Below are 18223 nucleotides of genomic sequence, written 5' to 3'. Positions count from 1 at the left end.
GTACAACGCTTCATGGTGCAGACGCAAATTTTCTCTGAAAAGGGATGCAATGCTGCGTTTTAGCTGTCGGAGAGGATGATGGAGCTGACGCGCTAGGCCTGTCAACTTGTTACACGGATGGGTTGCACACAGCAAGGCTGTGGAAAATCTGTGCCTTTTAACTTTTCTACTTAATCACGGTTGTAGCATTGCCTTTAGACTGTATGCTACATTAATTCTCTTCCTCCCTTCTGCCTTTCATCCTAAGTTTCACGGAAAAAAGTAAAGCATGCAGGTCTTGTAGAGGAGCCTTATCAAACAGCTGTCATCTGACAAGCCATTTGCATTTGTTTTGGCTGAAACAGAGCAACCCAAGGGCAAGATGTTTTGTTGCATTCCATCATAATGAAGAAATTACAAATTTTACAAGGAGCACAAGTTTATTTTTAGCTCTTCATAGCAGTTAGACTATGCAAGCTTTCCTTGGAAATCTCTGCAAGTGTAGTGCGCGTTTTGTTTCTAAGAGCGTGGCAACCACCTTCAAACAAATGGCCTTGACAAATGCATTTTTCATTAGTATAGGATACTTGAGTGTTCTTCAACTGTTTCTGAATATTTTCATTAAATAGGCTTCTTTAAATGTAAATCCATTAAGTGAGATTTAACAGGGTTTTTTTACTAAGTTGGCCAAATGAGAGCCAAAATCTGCATGAAATTCCCAACATTGTTTTAGCCACTTATTAAACTAATGTGTATTTAACAAAATGTATTCCTAAGTCTCAAAGCTAATTAATTTGTCTAGAAAAGAGTTGTATGTTAATACAGCCTACTGTAAGTAATCAATCTGATTTGAAGATGTCTTTTAAATTGCTACATTAAATCTAATAAGCAAGATAAACATATTATTTAGCTTAAACTTGTATGCCATTAATTACATAGGCTCATGTGGAACTTGAATTTTATTACCTGTTAGTTATATAACTGGGCATAGCATTATTGTTTAGTTAGCACTTATAAAAAGTATTGTCCACTTACTGAAAATAAGCTATCTTTGTCTATATTATAATTGCCAATATAAATGTTTGGCTTTCAATATGAAATGAACTATTATATGAGATATTTGTTACATGCATTATTGTTGTTGTTCTCCTTGTTGAATAAAGTTTAGCTGTAGGGAAAAGGACCATTTATTTTTCTTCTGATATACAAAAAACTATTCATTGCATGAAACACCATTTCACAAATGTTTGATAGTGCATTTGATCATCATTTCTCTTAAAAGTTTTTTAGAATAATACCATTTTTGTAATGTGCAGAACAAGACAAAATGGTATCTTCATACTATTGTGCACAGGAAAATAGTAATTCCATGTAATCATGCTTGTACATTTTTCAGAAATATCAGGGCTTATGGATGGAGGTAAATACTCTAACAATTGAGCATTTTAACTCTCAAAAATATTCCAAAACTTAAAACCATTCAAAGTGTATGCTGAACTCAAAGCACAAGAAACAAAGTAAAGTGCAAACTGAGGTAAAATGTGGGCTCTGCAGCATATCTTAACTAAAATGTTGACAGAATTTTTTTCCCTGTAAAAATCTCTTTTAGGGATTCATTTGCTGATTTCTTCCCTATTTTTTAATGCAGAGTAAAATAATTTTTAATTATTTAAGTGTCCTTGTAGAGATTTGAAATTTGATCTCTATTAGAAATGGAAGCGTTTCAGTACATAGTCAATCTTGTAAAATCAGCTATTTTGATTGTGTAATAGCTGAGTTTACAAGACACACAGATGTGTACAGTCATGAATTGGACTATTGAATCCTCAAGTGATTAGTAAAATCTTCACCTGCCAGCTTTGAAAAAGCAAGTGTGTCTTCAGAAGCTTTCTTTAGCCGTTGGGGAGTGAAGATTTGTCAGATAAATTATTGGGCATTACATGTGATTCCTGATTTTGCAAAGGCTCATCCACATACTTTACTTCACATGTGAGTGGTTCTTTCAGTCTGTTGGCTTTATCTCTATACAGAGATAGGATACATGCATCAATTTTTTTTATTTTTATTTTAGTACTTCAGACCAAAATTTTATAAAGAGTTCCAAGTCCACTTTCATTGCCATAAATATGTAGGAAATTATATTTAACATTTCTCTTACACTTGGAATTACTTTAAAATGCTACTTTTCAATGTTGCTTGACTTCATCTCCCGAGTAAAGGGTTCTTTGTCTGAATAGACATGATTGCTGTAATTTAACCAGAACAGTTTAAAGAGATAATTTTAATTCTTAAAAGTGCACATTCTTAAAACTTAAACAGGCTGTGGAGTGTTGGTGTTCTTTGGGATTACCTAGGGAGGGTCTTCAGGAAAATTTTATTGTTGCTGCTGCTCTAAACCCTTTTGTCATTGTAACTGACAATTAATTTCTGAGGCTAGAAAGTGGTAGATCGTAACCCATATCTTATTTTATTTGGCTGTGTTTATCAATCATTTCCAAATATGAAAAAATCCTTAAGTCTTCTTCTGACTTGTGTCATGTTACCTGAAAATTTGAAAATTTGAGTTGCTGTTTAGAAGCAATTCTGACAGTAGTCAGTCTCTTAAGGTCACAGCTGTGATTACTTCCAGGTGTCCTTTTTTAAGGAGCTGCGTTGTAGCTGTGTTGAGCTCCTGTTCATGTATTTTTGCTGACCATACTAATAAATTACTATGTATGCCAGAATGCATTGGAGGAGAATGGGTGATTGTGAGGAGGCAGACAGGAGGCTGCTTTTGCAGGTAGAGTGGTGACACCCTCTGCCTTTGAAGGCAAGAGGTAAGTCAAGAGTGGCAGTAAGGTGAAAAACCTCCGTACACATTTATAAGACCTGATAAACCAGTACGTCAGAATTCTAAGCATCTGACACCAAAATATCATCTTTGTGCCTGGCTTGACTTCTTCCAAATGCAGACACTCATGGAGCTCATCAGGTTCAATCTCTGACTGTTCCAGCTGAGCTCTCCCCAGCTTGCTGAGGGACAGACACAGCCCTCCTTCCCCTTCTCTTCCCTCACTCTGTGGTCCCAAGCACAAGCTTCCAAACTCATTCTTTACCAGTACTTAACTACAGATACCTAAAAATTGCTTGGTGCAGGCACACCTCATGCTCTCTAACCTAAACTGTGTTTGCTTTTAATGTACAGGCAATAATTTTTGAAGCCTAATGCTCAGCTCTGAATGGGGTTAAGATTACTAGAGTGATGTGACATAAATCTTGCCCACAGTAGTAATACTGTATCCTGTTTCCTTAGAGGACTATGGTTATATTTGTGAGGTTTGGAAATACTTGAAAATAGGATTGCTGCTCTTTTATGTAATGTTGCCTGTGTTTGAGGATAAAGAAACTTTTTTTAATTTGAATTTTTTTCCTAGTTCCTATCTGATACAATTACCTCACGAAAGAGAAGGGATTTCTGAAAGGCTTACTGCTATAATATATGAATTCTCATACTGTCTCAAAAGTGAACGAATTTGTACTTCAAGATTTTTAACTGTGGAATTATTTTAAAAATATTTTGTTCCATTGTGGCATTAAAAATATCATCAGTGACCTGCGTCAGAGACTTCAGTGAGTTGCCCCTATTTAAATGCTTTGAGTGCAGCTCAGATAACAATCTGTTCTTTGTTCATACATTTTTAGTACAAATATTTTTAGTGTATGTGCAGGTGTATTTTATATTAATGAAAAAATCAGCTTGAACAGTAGGTGTTTATAACTAAGCAAGGGACTTCTATTTTTTTGTTCTTTTTAAGCTGTTGCAGATATTTCACTGCATTCTGTTATAAATCCCAGTTTTATGTTAAGAACTAATATTTCATTAGTTAATATCTGACAGCACAGAGATATCTCATGTTTCTTTCTTTACTGTTTTTTTTTAAGTAATACAAATAAAAATCCCTAAACTATTGTTGCTTTTTCCCACTAATTCTTATACTCTTGCTGTCTGTAGTATTTGCTAAAATTCATATTAGTACAGTATAGGAAAGTGACTATAAGCTTTCTATTTCACTCCTAAATGAAAGTAAATTATTTGGCATAGAAGTACGTGGTTGTAGTGCAACTGTCCTGTTGTTTCAATATAATTTATAATTATTTCTTCAAATAATCCTATTTACCTTTGCATTTGGATCACTGCTGTAATTAAGAGTATTAGAGGTTATATTTAGAACAAGTAGTCTTTATAAGTTTCTGAACTGAAAAAAAACCCTAAAATCACTGTCAGGCCATTTTTTGAAAATAATAATATAGCTAAGAATTTTGAGAAAACTATTTAAAAATACTGAAAATTCAGAGTAGGTCCGTCTGCACAGTTGAAAGAACAGAAATGCTTACTGTGATAAATGTTCAACTTTGTATCCATGTAGACATGCCAGGGTAAGAAGTTGTGACTGATACAGACCACCAGTAAATCTGACACTTCTACATGTACAAAAATCCTAACTAAATGAAATTAAATACATCTTAAACCTTGTCAGTATTTTGAGGAAGTCAAACCAAAATGTGAATGCACTGATGAAATTATTGTGCAGTATGTTTTGGAGTTGCATTCATTATACAAATGTAGTTGTCTTTCTGTATACAGCTGAGATTTTTTTTCACAAGCATATGTAAGAAGGCAAGAAACACTGTTGCAGAATTCAAAATCAGTCAGTTTGAACTGCACATGATTTTTTTTCCAGAGCTCCGCTTGTTCTCTGACCTCTGTATTTTAAGTGTTTGAAGAGTAAAACCATTTAAACAACATTTGTTTTAAGTAGCAAAATTTAAATATTAAATGAAAAAATCTATTTAAATACTTCTTCCATATGCATTTAAGGAAACATATGAAAAATTTCTGAATGTTCAGAAACATCAAGACCAGCTGACAGCTCAAGACCTTCCTCTTCAGAAGGAAAAAAGGTAAGCTTCCAATTAGAATGAATATTGGTAGTAGTTTTCTTAATGTGCTTTCATATTCTGTTTTGGCACTTCTGGTAGCTCCCCATGCTACCTGCCTTCTTTTCCTCAAACACATTTTCAGGCTTTTGCTCTATTCCTTGTGTGATATTTGTATGGTAATTTCATGTTGAAAAGTTTTACCAGATATGTGTGGAGCACTCACTTCTCATTGTTAGAGTAGAGAAATCCCATCTATTTATCTTTCTCTTTAGACTCTCTCTGCTCTTTTCAATATTCTTTGCTTTGTAAAAGTTCTGAAGTGTGATTTGAAAATGAACAGAAAATACCCAGAATTCTGTTGTTTCTTTATAAAACATATCTATTCATATATATGAATGTTTTATATATATATAAAACATAAATTCTGTATTAATTTTTCAAATTATGTCTTTTATTAAAGCATTTTGAAAAAAAAGAGGTAAACTTTTTATTAAAAAAACATGGGCTTTTAAAGTACCAACTACAATGTTCCTGCTTTTAAAACCTCAAGATCTAAGGCTGAGCTCTTTAATAGTATTTAATTACAGTTCTTGAGTATTTTAACTTACCAATATTTATATTTAAGAGTCTCAAAATACTTAATTTCACTATTTTTCTTCTAATGGCTTTGAACAGAAATCATCAAAACTTAGTGATTTTAGAAAAGCTCATTTGGCTGGATTTCTTTAATTATTACCACTATTAGTAATTGAATTTAGTGTCTGTTTTTTTCTGTTTTACTTCCCTAATATGCACAGCAAGCTTTTCATCTAGTTAGCCACTGGACAGAAAAGCTCCATGTCAACCAGAAGCTATGGGAAATCTACATGTGTTGGTTTCTAGGTGTATTCAATCAGGATATGCTTTTAGGTGCTGTTTGCTCCTCTTAGACTGTAGTCTTGATTTTTCTGAGATTTCTTGCAAGGATTTTAAATTAGAAAATTAAGTTAAGTAAGTGTTTAAAAGAAATGGCTACAGCTAGGAAGTTTTGGTTTAGGCATTTACTGCTTTTCTGTATAGTTATTTTTTCCCAGTCCCAAGTTGTTTTTATCTTTGTTCTTGCTGTGTATTTTCTAGCCAGATTTATGCATTGCTCCAGGAGCACATCGTGTTGGTTTGTCACTTCTTCATTTCAGCCATTTGTTATTTATGTTAGGAAGAGAAAGGATTAATTTGCTGAGATTATTTCAATTTCTTAAATAACAGAAGTTCATGTTTCTTCATGATATAAATAGCATTCTGTGACCCACAAAATGTTTTATTATAGATTTGTGTTAGGTTCTGAGCAGACAAGAAAACAAATGAATTTAGTTTCTTGCTGCATGCTGCTGAAAAATAGCCTGACTCTTCACAGAGCTCAGCCAGTGGATTTACTGATGTGAAAAACGACCTAAAGCTAGTCAGAGATGAAAGGTTTTTTCCCTGCTAGGTTTGTAAAGCTCAGAGAATTTAAAGAATTTTTGATACTTACTTCTCACACTGGATATGGTACTTCCTCTGAGATTAGTCTGGATAGGATAATTTATCTCCTAAGTATAGGCAGAGGGTTAGTGGGAAGGGCTGTTTTTTTTGTTTGAGAGGCATGGAGTTAGTGGTTTGGTTTAGGGTTTTTTTCCCAGAAAATAATCTACTGTGAATCCATTCTGTAATATTAACTGTAGGGTTAGGACCTGATCTGAACTACTTAAAGTTTATAGCTTTTCACATGCAAGAAATTTTTTCCAGCTTTAGTGGAAGTAGCAAGTAACAGTATGTAAATGTAAGTATATACCTGTATATACTAGATCAGGATTGGAAGCTTTTTAAAATCATTGTTAAAATCTGCATTGTTTCTAAATAATCCTTTCTCACGTCCTGACTCAGAAAAGCATTAATATGCATGTTTGAGAAGTAGTACTCCTTAAAAACACCTTCAGAAGGAGTGTTTTACTGAATCACAGCTTCCTTCATGCTGCTGAAAACACTGTTTCTAAAAAACCCGAGGAGTTTAAGAAGCTAGTTACGTATTCGCTTTAAATTTACCTGATAATGTTGGTATGTATTTTTATGGCTGTTTAGTTGGTCACTTCATATCATATATATTCCAAACATTTACTTCAAGCACTGGTTTTTCTTTGCCTTAGCATCTCTCCTGTATGAGGCTGTTATCTTAGAAATTTCTGCTTTTGCTACCATCAGTGCAGTCACTGTGCTGAGCAGCTCAAGATTACACAGTAGATAGAACACAGGGTGTCACTGCTACGTTAGTACTTTGACTATGCTTACTGCTAGTGCTGTTCTTTATATTGATCAGAAAAGTAAAGACCAGTGGCAAAAGAATTTGATTTTAATATTCTGCCTTTGATTTTGCTCTGTGCTGCTAGTATACCAAATTTTTCCTGGCAGCAGGCTTTTAAAAGTAAGTCGTAAGCTGGGGGGAAGATCACTTCCTATTACAGTATTACTTTAACTCAATCTTTGGCTTCAATAATATGAATAATGCATAGCTGACACTCATAATGGTCATGTGGTTAATTCAATACATGAAGTTACCACACCTTTCAAAAGGCAAATCTTTTAAAATTAACGTAGGCCTTCTCATGTTTACTATAGGAATGTGATCTGCATTCATTTGTAATGGAAAATGTATTTCTGAACAAAGACTGACTGTATGTGTGGTCTTTTGTGATGTAACTCTAATTGCATGGTTAATTAAAGGAAGAATATATGTGATATTTTAAACAGAAACCTGGCTGGCAGCAGATGGCTGACTAAGATTGAATTGGAAGAAATGTTGTTAGAAAAAGTGTCAGATGATGATGTAAGTAATTAATCTTCCCAATCTTAAGGAGGCTTGTGTCTTAAAAATCTGGACTCTGGGTGTGTTTTTGGATACTGGAAAGGTATTATGCAGAAGGAGGTCCACTTCAAAAGAGTCTTCTGTCTTCTGATGAAGTCTGCATATGTTCACAGCACTGTCACATTCATGTTGTTCTGAAGTGACTTGTGTAGATATCTTTTATCTAGCACAATACAGAACTCTTAAGAACTTTCCATTGTTATTACCATAATTTAGTTTTTCTCCTGGCAACATTGTGAGACCTAGAGCACTTGTTCCTTGTTATCTAATTATGTGGTCAGGAATGGGTTATAAGAATTTATTCTAGAAATAGTCATTTATTATAGTTACAGATGAAAAATAGACAGGGCTAGAACTGCTGTTACTGATTGTAGAGAAGGGGTAAATATTCAACACGGGGAAATGCAATGGATTTGCACAATAGCTAACCTGTACAGAGTTATTTAATGTTAAGGATGACATGGTAATGATAGAAAAATCACAGAGGGCTTACTAGAAATAAGGAGCCCTTTTTCTTAGTGATTGACTACAAAATCAAATAACAGAAGACAAAAAGCTGTACAGATCTGTGGTTTGATACAGATATCTCCTGTTATATGAATATGGTGGGAGGGAGGAATTTTGCAGTTTCCTCAGTGTCTGCAAACTGTATCATTCTGTAGGTTTGGAGTCATCCTTTTCATCTTTCTCTGGGTATAAGACTATTCATCCTAATAGTCATACACTTTTTTCTCACTCAGAGCTTTTCCCTACAGTCCCCTGAAGAGCATTAGATTTTGTCACAGCAGGTTCAGTCTATGTGGCCAGCTTTTGGAAGCTTGAATATGACAGTACCAGGGAATGTAACTCTATTTGTCTGAACATTCCAAGTGTTTTCTCACCTAGAAGCAGTGTTCCTCAATCTTGTCTGTCCTGTGAACAACAGCTTTGCAAAAATAGCATAACAGCAGCAAACATGCCCTTTGCTCAGTTGTCATCTGGTGCAGTGGCATGTGATGGCTTCCTTGTCTGTGGGGGATGTAAAAAGGTGTCCAGCAGATTGTGGTCCATAAGCATCAGTTAGAAGTAGTTGTTGTAAATTCTCCATCCTGATAATATCCAGGAGTCTTTCTCTACCTTGCAGTAGAAGCCATTATGACTTCAGTATTTTCAGTAGCTCCTGCATTTGGAATGGCTATTTTTCCTCTCCAAGTGCCAGGTCTAATTGTACAACCAAACAGTTTGGTGTTCTTCACTGCTTGGTTTTAGTACATTCTGCACATTAGTACATTTTACATCTGTAAAAGTACATTGCAATAAATTTAGAAAAACCCCAACCAACGAAAAACCTAGACTAAACCCTTCTCTGTATTGGCCTCTCCCATGTAAGACTACAAAGCCTGAGTCTATAGTAAAATACATTGTTTAAATAAATTTGAAATGTCTCAGTATAAGCTGCCAGTCTTTCCTGCTCAAATTCTTACCTTTTGCCACTGCAAGAAAAATTTCAGTGATGTTTACATTATTAAACAAACTCAGAGCTATTGATTTTTTTCCTTTTGTGCTCTCCAAGTGAAAACTGTTGGAAGTTTTCTACTTCTATAGTATCTATAATTTCTACATGTTTTTATTTCCTTATTTCTGCTCTTCAAAGGCTTTACCACAAGTCTGTGTCATATTGTTAGGTAAAAGTAGTTTTCAGGGACTGTTGTTAAGTTACAAGAAAAGTAGTCATTTTGTGCTAGAGAAGACTGGTAAAAGAGAAAAGAACAAATACTTGTAATAACTGCTTGTAAGTGAAAAAAACTTCAAAAATCAGGTTATGGTATCTATATGAAAAATCCATTTTTGATGGTATGATAACTATATCTGGTGACAGCTGTCTGGAGCTCCTGCCAGTAAGTCTTGGTAACAGGACATCCCAGCTTTTGGTACAAATGGGTTAACACACTGGTGTGTACTCTTTAATCACATGTTGAAGAACTTTGGAGGGAGGTATAAGGGGGAAGGAGAACCACACAGTAGCGAAGGATAATTTATTTCAAGAGGTTGCCCTTTAAGTCAAGTATCTCTTGAATTTTTAAATACCTTGATTGTTCAGTTTTAAAGGAAATCATAAACATTAAAGTAACTCAGCTTGAACAGCCAAAGATAGGCATTTTTTTGTATATGTTATGAAATATAATCATTTATGAGATTCAGTTCAGTGAAATAAAATTATTTCCAAATCAGTGAATATGCTGACTTACTAAAAAGCAAGTGAAAATCTTTTCCTATTTTAATAAGACAATAATAAAATAATTAAGACATCCCTGCAATGTTTTTTTTTCTTTCTTTTAAGTGAGATGAACTTCATTCTAATACAGTAATCCTTATTAAAAAGGGGTTGGTTATGCTTTGGAGTAAAGTTTAATTGTTTTCTGAAGAAAGAACTAGATGTCTTTAGTCACACAGAAAATGATGCAACTGCATGCTGTTCTTAAATCAGCATGTAGGTGCAAAAGTGTCATCTTGTCAAAAATCATCAATAAAAGTGAAGTAGCAAAGATCCATTAAATAAAAATAGAAAGTTTTCGCGAATGCAATTACACTTGCATACTTTAATGAAGTCTTGTTGTCTTACAGTACTCAAGATTTATTCGACTCTTACAAAAATTGGTGGCATTGCCATGTGCTGACATCGAGGAGAAGTATATACAGAAGTTTTCCAAAGAAGTTCCTGTGCAGTTGCAGAAGGTGGTTATTGAGCCCTTGCAGCATGACGAGCGAGGAGTGGCCTTCAGCACTGGGGAAGGTAATCATTTCTTGTTGATTTGTAACAATGCAGACTTTTTTCCTCTTCACACCACTTTCTTTATATAATGTACAACACTGCTGAAAGTGTCACTACTTAATTTTATATGCTCATATATATATGTATACTGCATGTATAGCTGTTAGTGATGTTATGGAACACCAACTTAAGACATGGACTGGTCAGAAAGTACAAATTTTTGGCCCAGACTACTATCATCTGTTTTTTATATGTATTTTTATACAGTGATAGCTCTGTAGAGAGGACCCCATTGGGTTACAGGTTGTAGGATACAAAAGGACTTTGATTTTTGGGCAGAGCTGACTGCTGAACATAAAGAGTAGAGGAATGCAAAAACAAATGTGAATAGTTCCATGGATGTAACAGTGTTGTTGCTTAGTATAAAAATGGCATGCTTAGACTAGTGAGTAACCTTTATCATGATTTTTGTTGGCAGTCCAGCAAAGGGGAACTTTGAAGATGCAAAGAATAAATAGCAAGGTATTTGGATATTTACAAACACCTAGGAAAGTGTGAAGAGGAAATTTCTAAATATGGGACAGAGATGGACAATGGGATATTGATCATTCATACCGAGATGGAGGGGATGTTAGACAAAAGTATGAAGGTCTCTGTATCTTCTAAACACAGGCTGTTATGTTTTCATTGGAGAGACACACAGCTGGGAAGCGATATAGGATATGAATGAGTGCATAGAAAAAATGTGACAAATGTGTATAGAAAAGGCTGCTGATTTTCTGGACAAAGCATGTGTGCACACACACTTTATGCTGTAAATTTAAGAGGAATCTTAGAGATGATGGGTATTATGCAGCAGGCAGCAGATGATAATAAGAACAAAGGTCCCAGAGAATCTGCGGGGCAGAATGGCTGGAGAGCTGCTTTACCTGGGTTGTCTTCAAGGTTACATGACAGCAAAGATGTGAGAGCAGCAAACCGTGATTTAATTTGCACTGGTTTTCAGTAGTATCTTCAGAACAGTAGTTAATGAAGTTTGATGAGCATGCAACCCGTGTGATTTGAGAAAAGCCACCAGGTTTAATAAGTTCAAAACCGGTCTTGTTTGTGCCCCATCACCCCCAAAATGAAGAAGAATGTTTTATTTGTTTCATAATTCCTTTATCAGAATGATTGCTTCCTTTGTGCTGAAGGAGATTGGTTTCCCAACACACACTTCTCCCCCACTTAACAGACATTGATTAAAATACATTGAAAGATAGTTGTTCTTTGTTTGCATTTTTTTTTTCTTACCTCAGCCTGTAAAACCAAACAGCTGGCACTGTATGAATGTGATGAGATTTGTTTAACTACTTGGGCACTTGAAGTTCTGGAGAATATTGAAGCCTCATAAAAGATTTGGTTTAATTTCTTTAAGGTAAAAGAAAAACTGCCAGAGCTACTGCAGTAGTTTATGACAATGGGACTGGAAAAATTACAGTGAATGGAATAGACATTTTACATTACTTCCCAGTGCTGCAGGACAGGTGAGAGCACTATGAAAGCTGTATTTTACTGTAATTAAATTATTCCAGCAAAAGTAATGCCATACAGTTACACGTTGATGCTATGTTGATTCTATGTTCTTGTCTCTGTATAATTACCTGTTTTATAAAAATGTGTCTTGCATTTCCTCCTAATTTTCAGGAATTTACTGATAGGCAAGCCTTGCTCTGTGCTCCTTGCCTCACCTTTTCTGAAGGGATGCAAAAACCAAGAACACAGAGTGTTTTAATAGTTCAAATTTTAGTCTCCTTAGAAAGGGCTTGAAATTTATTTTTAAAATTAATAATAATAATTATCATCTCTAAGTGTTTTGTAAGAGATTTGCAAATTGCATGCATGTGTAATTACTCTGGTGTACAGTAACATAGTGGAAGCAAACAAGGTGAGGCTTTTCATATAAAGCTTCAGATTTTGGAGGATGTGCACAGTCTGATATAGAGAAGACTTCTCATTAGGCTGACATAAAGTTTCTATTCCTAATGTGATTTTTGTTTTTATTTTATATTGTGATTTTTAAGCTCAAGAATAAAGGGAGAGGTTGCTCAGTTTCAATATCCAGAGCTGATGGATCTTGGCTTCCTTAGAGAAGTAGTGGAATAAAAGTAGTTGTAAAACTGAACTTAAAGTATGTACCATTGGCAGTTGGAATATGCTCCTAGCTGCTAATTTCCGATTGATTTGGATGAGATATGAATGTCTTTCTGGATCTCTGCCCAAAAGTTAACTATGTTTTTTAATATACAATGATAAGAAATGTGCATAGCATAGAACTTTATGCACATGACTTTTTAAATTTTTCTTCTTTTTTTTCCCTTAGGGAACAGTTATTGTTCCCTTTCCAGTTTCTTGGCAGAATTGGAAAACATGATATGGTTTGCACAGTCTCTGGTGGAGGAAGATCTGCACAGGCTGGAGCAATACGTTTAGCCTCTGCAAAAGCCTTGAGGAGTTTTGTGACAGAAAAGGAGGTGGAATTCATGAGGCAAGGTAGGAATTGAAATGATTTCAGTGTTTCTTAATGTGTTTCTGGTAATTAACAGAATTAATACAAGGATCATTAAGGATCAGATTTGAGTAAATAATCCCAGTGAAACCTTGTGTATTGTATGAAAGGGATGTGCATTGATTTATAGACTGTTTTCACTTTTTTCCTAGCATCCTTTGTGTACGTATTGGATGACTTCTCAAGCATTTTTCCATCTGTTCATGACCTCTTTTAGGTCTATTAACCAGCTTATATTGCCTCAACATAGAATCACAAAACATGAATGTGTATTCACTACTAAATAAATTTGGATCAGACATTAGTGAGCTGTAAGATACTGAGATAGTGGTTTGTTTTACTTCTCTGGTCGTGTCTTGTTCATGTTTTAAAAAAGTTTTCTTTAACATAAATGCTGGAGGGTTGGCTTTGAAGAGAGAGTAATGAGCAATGTTGGCTTTGAAAAGAGAGTAATGAGCAACATACTGCATGCAACTAGCCAAACTGAGGGAGCTTCTTTCCTCTCTTGCAGTATTTGGTGTTTACAAGTTACCTAGGATAAGATAGAATTTATTTAGATAACTGCAGGATTTGATGCTTCTCGGTGATGAGATGTCTGTGCTATTTCAGCAAATGCAGTGTTATTAACTGTGAGCTTTTAACTATGCTCTTTCTGGACTAGCAGCAAGAATACCTGCTTGTATTAGTGGCAGAACAGCTGTGATTTTTTCACTCTATTGCCAGCCATGAAACAAAAGCCGTATTCATGCTTTGCAGGTTTCTTTGACTGTACCTTTTCAACACTGGCAAGTATAACTTGCTAGGAAAACCCTTATAAATAGACATTGTAATGAGTTTGGTATCTTTACTGAGATCAGGTAATTGTGAACATGTTTGGGACATTGCCAAATACACTTTTAAGTATATTTATATATATAAATGTATTTGTACTTATATATAAGTATACCACTTTAACAGTGGTCCTCAGAATGGGGAATGTGCAACTGATCCATTGGGATTCAGTAAGAATGTGCTGTATATAATTCATAAGTGAATAAATACATATATTTGGGAGTACATGCTCAAAAATGCTGCTAGGACTGCGTGATCAAAAAAGTTTAAAGACCACTGCTTTAAGGGCTTAAGCAATATGGGTAGATAAGAAACAACGGGTGGTTATTTTAGTGGTGTGTAAAGGAAAATATGAATGAAGTTCAGTTACTAAAGAGAAGTTAGAGGATCTGATGACACTCCTTTGAGTGTTTTGTATTTCTGAACCTTTAGCCCTCTGGATGATACAAATTATGTTAGTGAAAGTCAGAGTTATTTGCTCACACTAGCATACCTGTAATACTAACTGGTAGCAGTAAATAAATGGGTGTTTTTCTGTGTTTTGTAGCTGGATTACTGACAGTTGACCCACGTGTGAAGGAACGAAAAAAGCCTGGTCAAGAGGGACCCAGACGGAAATTCACCTGGAAAAAGCGATAAGTCTTGAGTATTTAAAGAGTGACAAAGTGCTACCACAATGTCAGAACATACTGATTTATGCTTTAAAAGTGTTGTATGAATATATTTAGTAATAAAGACTGTTTTTCCCCTTTATAATTATTATGTCTTCTGTTTAAAGAGCAACAAACAACTCTAAATTTATTTAAAATTGTGGAAAATCATGGTGCAATTTGATGGAATGCTAAATCTAAAATAGTCACCAAGTGCCAACTTTGCATCTTAACTTAATTGAAGTCAATAACAATTTATGAAACTGTTGGTGGATTATAACTTCTAAAAATCAGTTTGTTTAATGATTTGGCAGTTTAAATTCTGAAATTAGGCAGCTCCTAACCGGGTATTTGGACATCTTCAATGTGCCTCCCTTTGTGCCTTGCAGGTATCTGAGGATAAGCAACAACTTCCTGCCTAAACTGTGGTGGAGTTGAGAAGCCAGTGAGAATAGTAGTAACAATTAAGGGGATGTTGAGAGAGGAACTGTCACAGAGGATAACCTTTGCCTGTGGAATCAGTTGTCTCCAGGAAGCTTCCCCAGGTTAAGTAGGGAGTGATTCAGAACAAGTACCTAAATTTAGGTTCTCTGAATCATCCTCTGGAGGAGTCAGTTTTTCTGTTCTTCCCCCAAATGCAGAAAGAGCTGGAGGGATTAAGCTGAAGTTGTCTTTTAGAACACTCTTCTCCACCCCTTAAATCTCAAGGGGCCTGTTCAAGGAGGCGTGCTCCGAATATGGCTAATGCACAAAGATAGCATTGGACTCTTTGCCAAATACAGTCATAACTTTTCTGTTTTAAAATCAGAAGCAGGAGGTGATGACAGTGCTGCCCACCTCCTGTCTATAATTGTAGCCTTCCAAAATAGATTAGTGGTTACAGTGCTCACCCAAAAGCTTAAGGTTTTGGTTTATTGCCAACTTCCTTCTTGGGACAGAGGTCAAATACTTTCAAGGAAGAGCATATCCTTCATCTGTCCTGTAGGAAGTGGACCACAACAAAAAAGAAGATAAAGTTTATCTCACCAGGAAAAGCAGAAAAACACAACTCAGTAGTTTTAACAACAGGGCACTTTCCAGCTTTCTTTTAATTTAGAACACTTCAGTACTTGGAATTCTTTCTCCCAGCCAGACTTTTTTAAGCACCAGACTACCTGCTCTGCTTCTTACTTGCTGTAGGTCCTACCAAAAGCCACACCTCAGAGGTCACAAAGGGTGCCAGCAGGTCACTGCAGGTGATAAGCAACTATAAGTGATGTGTACAGTCATTATTTCCCAAGCATCATTCAGGGGGGCAACAAATGAATAGACCTCACCAGCTGAGCAAAACAGAGGAGGTCATGCATTCTTGACTGACATGTTTGTGATTCCTCTTCCCAAAGCCTGTTCTTTTTAACTTTTGCTCTATGAGAATACTCTGTAAACTTGGACAAGATTCCTCATTGCTAAGGTAGTACATCTTTATCAGAATACATGAGGCTAAAATTACCTGAAAGAATGTGGTATTAAATTGGGTATTGGCCTCTTTTCCAAAGTAGCAAGTGATAGAATGAGATGAAACTGCCTAAAGTTGTGCCAGGGGAGGTTTAAATTAGATATGAGGACAGCTTTCATCACCTTAAGGATTGTCTAGCACTGGATCAGGCTGTCCAGGGAAGTGGTGGAATCTCCATCTCTGGAGGTATTTGTAGGACATGGGGATGTGGCACTTGGGGACATGGCTTAGTGGTGGACTTGGCTCTGCTGGGTAAATGGTCAGACTCTGAATTTAGAGGTCTCTTCCAATGCAGAAGATTCTGTGACTGGTTAAATTGAATTCAACAGCTGAGGCAATTCACCTCTCCCTTTGAAAAAACAAATGGAGGTTTTACATGAGAGATTCTACACCAAGGTAAATACAGAAAGGCTTAACTAGCACTTCTTTAAATCTGAATTGCTTGTGTGTAGCAAAATAACTCTATGTCATGTATCAGTAGAAGTTGTGATTTGTAATAAAAACATTCATCCATGCTGGCACGGGTACCTAGGGATCCTTTTGCTGTGCTCACATGATGAAATGAACATAATCACGTGGTCTTGAAGGTGCTAGCTGAAGAAGATAATGAAAAAGATTAAATAGTAGAATTTGTATCATTTTCTCAAATGAGAATTGGTCAGTGTTGCCGCGTTACTTGCCTCATTACTAGGCAAGAAGCTACAAGTGCAACAGCCTATCAGCACTTAAAACATGTAAAACCTTTTATCATGTTTTAAAGGAATTATTAGTGTTTTACCTCTCAAAAAAGTATGACCATGGCCTTTGGTGTTTTAACTGAGCAAGGAAAATGAGATAAAGTTTCAGAATTTACTGCAACTTTTTAGGAAAGTCACTAGGAATACTAGTTAGTCCTATGCAGCCAGGTCACTTGCTTAATAGCTACCAACTCAGGCTTTCAACTAAATCTGAAAGTGAGGCAAAAAGCATTTTTTAAAAGAGAAAAAAAACCAACACAGAATTGTACAGTTTTTTCATTTGTAGGAAGTTCCTCTCAATCATCTGCAATATGTGTCAACACTTAGGAGTTAGAAAGTTAAATTGTTGTATTAAGAAAGATTACTATTATCTGTAGTGTTAAAGCTGATGAAAAGGTGAAACTAGCATTTTTTCACTCATATTTCCAGACATCACAATAAGTATCATGTGGGAGAAACAAATTTATCAGGGTTGTTAATTGTTGCTTATGACAGCAGCACAGCAGTAGAATCAATTCATCAATTTGAATAATCTGTTTTAACCTTCCTGCTCCTCTTACTCCATTGCATTTCCAAAGTTATTGAGAGAAGCAGCCCTGAACACCTGGCTTCTCTGTTCAAGCCAGGCTTCTTAGGTCTCAGTTTTGAACACTTTCAATGTGGAACAATCTATCTTACCAGCAAGATTCCATAATTTACTGTCCTGTGACAGATACTTATACCCTGAACATTAAAATATTTTCTGAATGTGGGCAAAAAAAAATAAGCCCTCCATGCTTTTTGGGCAATGTTGATTCATCCAGGCTATTTTTGTTTTTCGTTCCTCTCCACCGAACTGATGGTTTTGCTGTAAGATGCCAAAATTTTCTGTAAGGTAAATGAAAGTTGTCAGTGCCAGCGCTTTCTGGTGCTTGTCCCGTTCCCTCGGGCTTGTCAGCTCTGCGGGCAGAGCTGGGCTGGCCCCGCTGCGGGCAGTGCTGCCGCGCCGCCACGAGGTGGCGCAGTTCGCAACAGAATGCGGAGCCGGGAGTGGGATGAGGATGCTTGGGAAGGAAAGGAGGAATCTTCCTCATGAACGCTGCTTCCATAACCACAGGTTAATATGAGAATAAATGTATTGGGTTTCAAAAGGGTACAATCGAATTGTCTTTCCAGGACTTCTTTTTCTCATGACAAGAGAAAAGGTTTTAGTGAGGAGAAATAATAAGTGCCCGTTAATACTAGTTTTCAGCAATCTAATTTCAATGTGTAAATAATACCTTCAAATTATCAGTACATTATGCTAAGAAATGCCAGCTGCTCTTTGAAGCCTGGAAATGGTACTGTAGCATTGTGCCAGTCATCAAAAATCAGGGAATGGTTCTGGTTGAAGGGACCTTCAAAGGTTATCTAATTTGACTCTCCCTGCCATTGGCAGGGACACTTTCCACTTG

General features: G+C 35.9%; 1 protein-coding gene across 3 annotated transcripts in view; it reads left to right on the top strand.

Moving 5' to 3' along the window:
- Window positions 1-14660, top strand: part of MRPS9 (mitochondrial ribosomal protein S9) — a 34049-nt gene extending 19389 nt beyond the window's left edge. For all 3 annotated transcript variants that reach the window (XM_071430763.1, XM_071430764.1, XM_071430765.1), the window contains 6 exons: window positions 4838-4920; window positions 7663-7738; window positions 10382-10550; window positions 11947-12055; window positions 12892-13061; window positions 14456-14660. In XM_071430763.1, the coding sequence (XP_071286864.1) occupies window positions 4838-4920; window positions 7663-7738; window positions 10382-10550; window positions 11947-12055; window positions 12892-13061; window positions 14456-14547 (699 nt within the window). In that variant the 3' untranslated portion in view covers window positions 14548-14660. The remainder of the gene's footprint in view (window positions 1-4837; window positions 4921-7662; window positions 7739-10381; window positions 10551-11946; window positions 12056-12891; window positions 13062-14455) is intronic.
- The last annotated feature ends 3563 nt before the right edge of the window (window positions 14661-18223 follow it).

The sequence above is a fragment of the Agelaius tricolor genome, unplaced genomic scaffold (assembly GCF_023055355.1).
Source record: "Agelaius tricolor isolate 1412-34295 unplaced genomic scaffold, bAgeTri1.0.p SCAF_7, whole genome shotgun sequence".
In the NCBI taxonomy this organism is placed as follows: domain Eukaryota; kingdom Metazoa; phylum Chordata; class Aves; order Passeriformes; family Icteridae; genus Agelaius; species Agelaius tricolor.
This window is presented reverse-complemented; position numbering and strand designations above follow the sequence as displayed.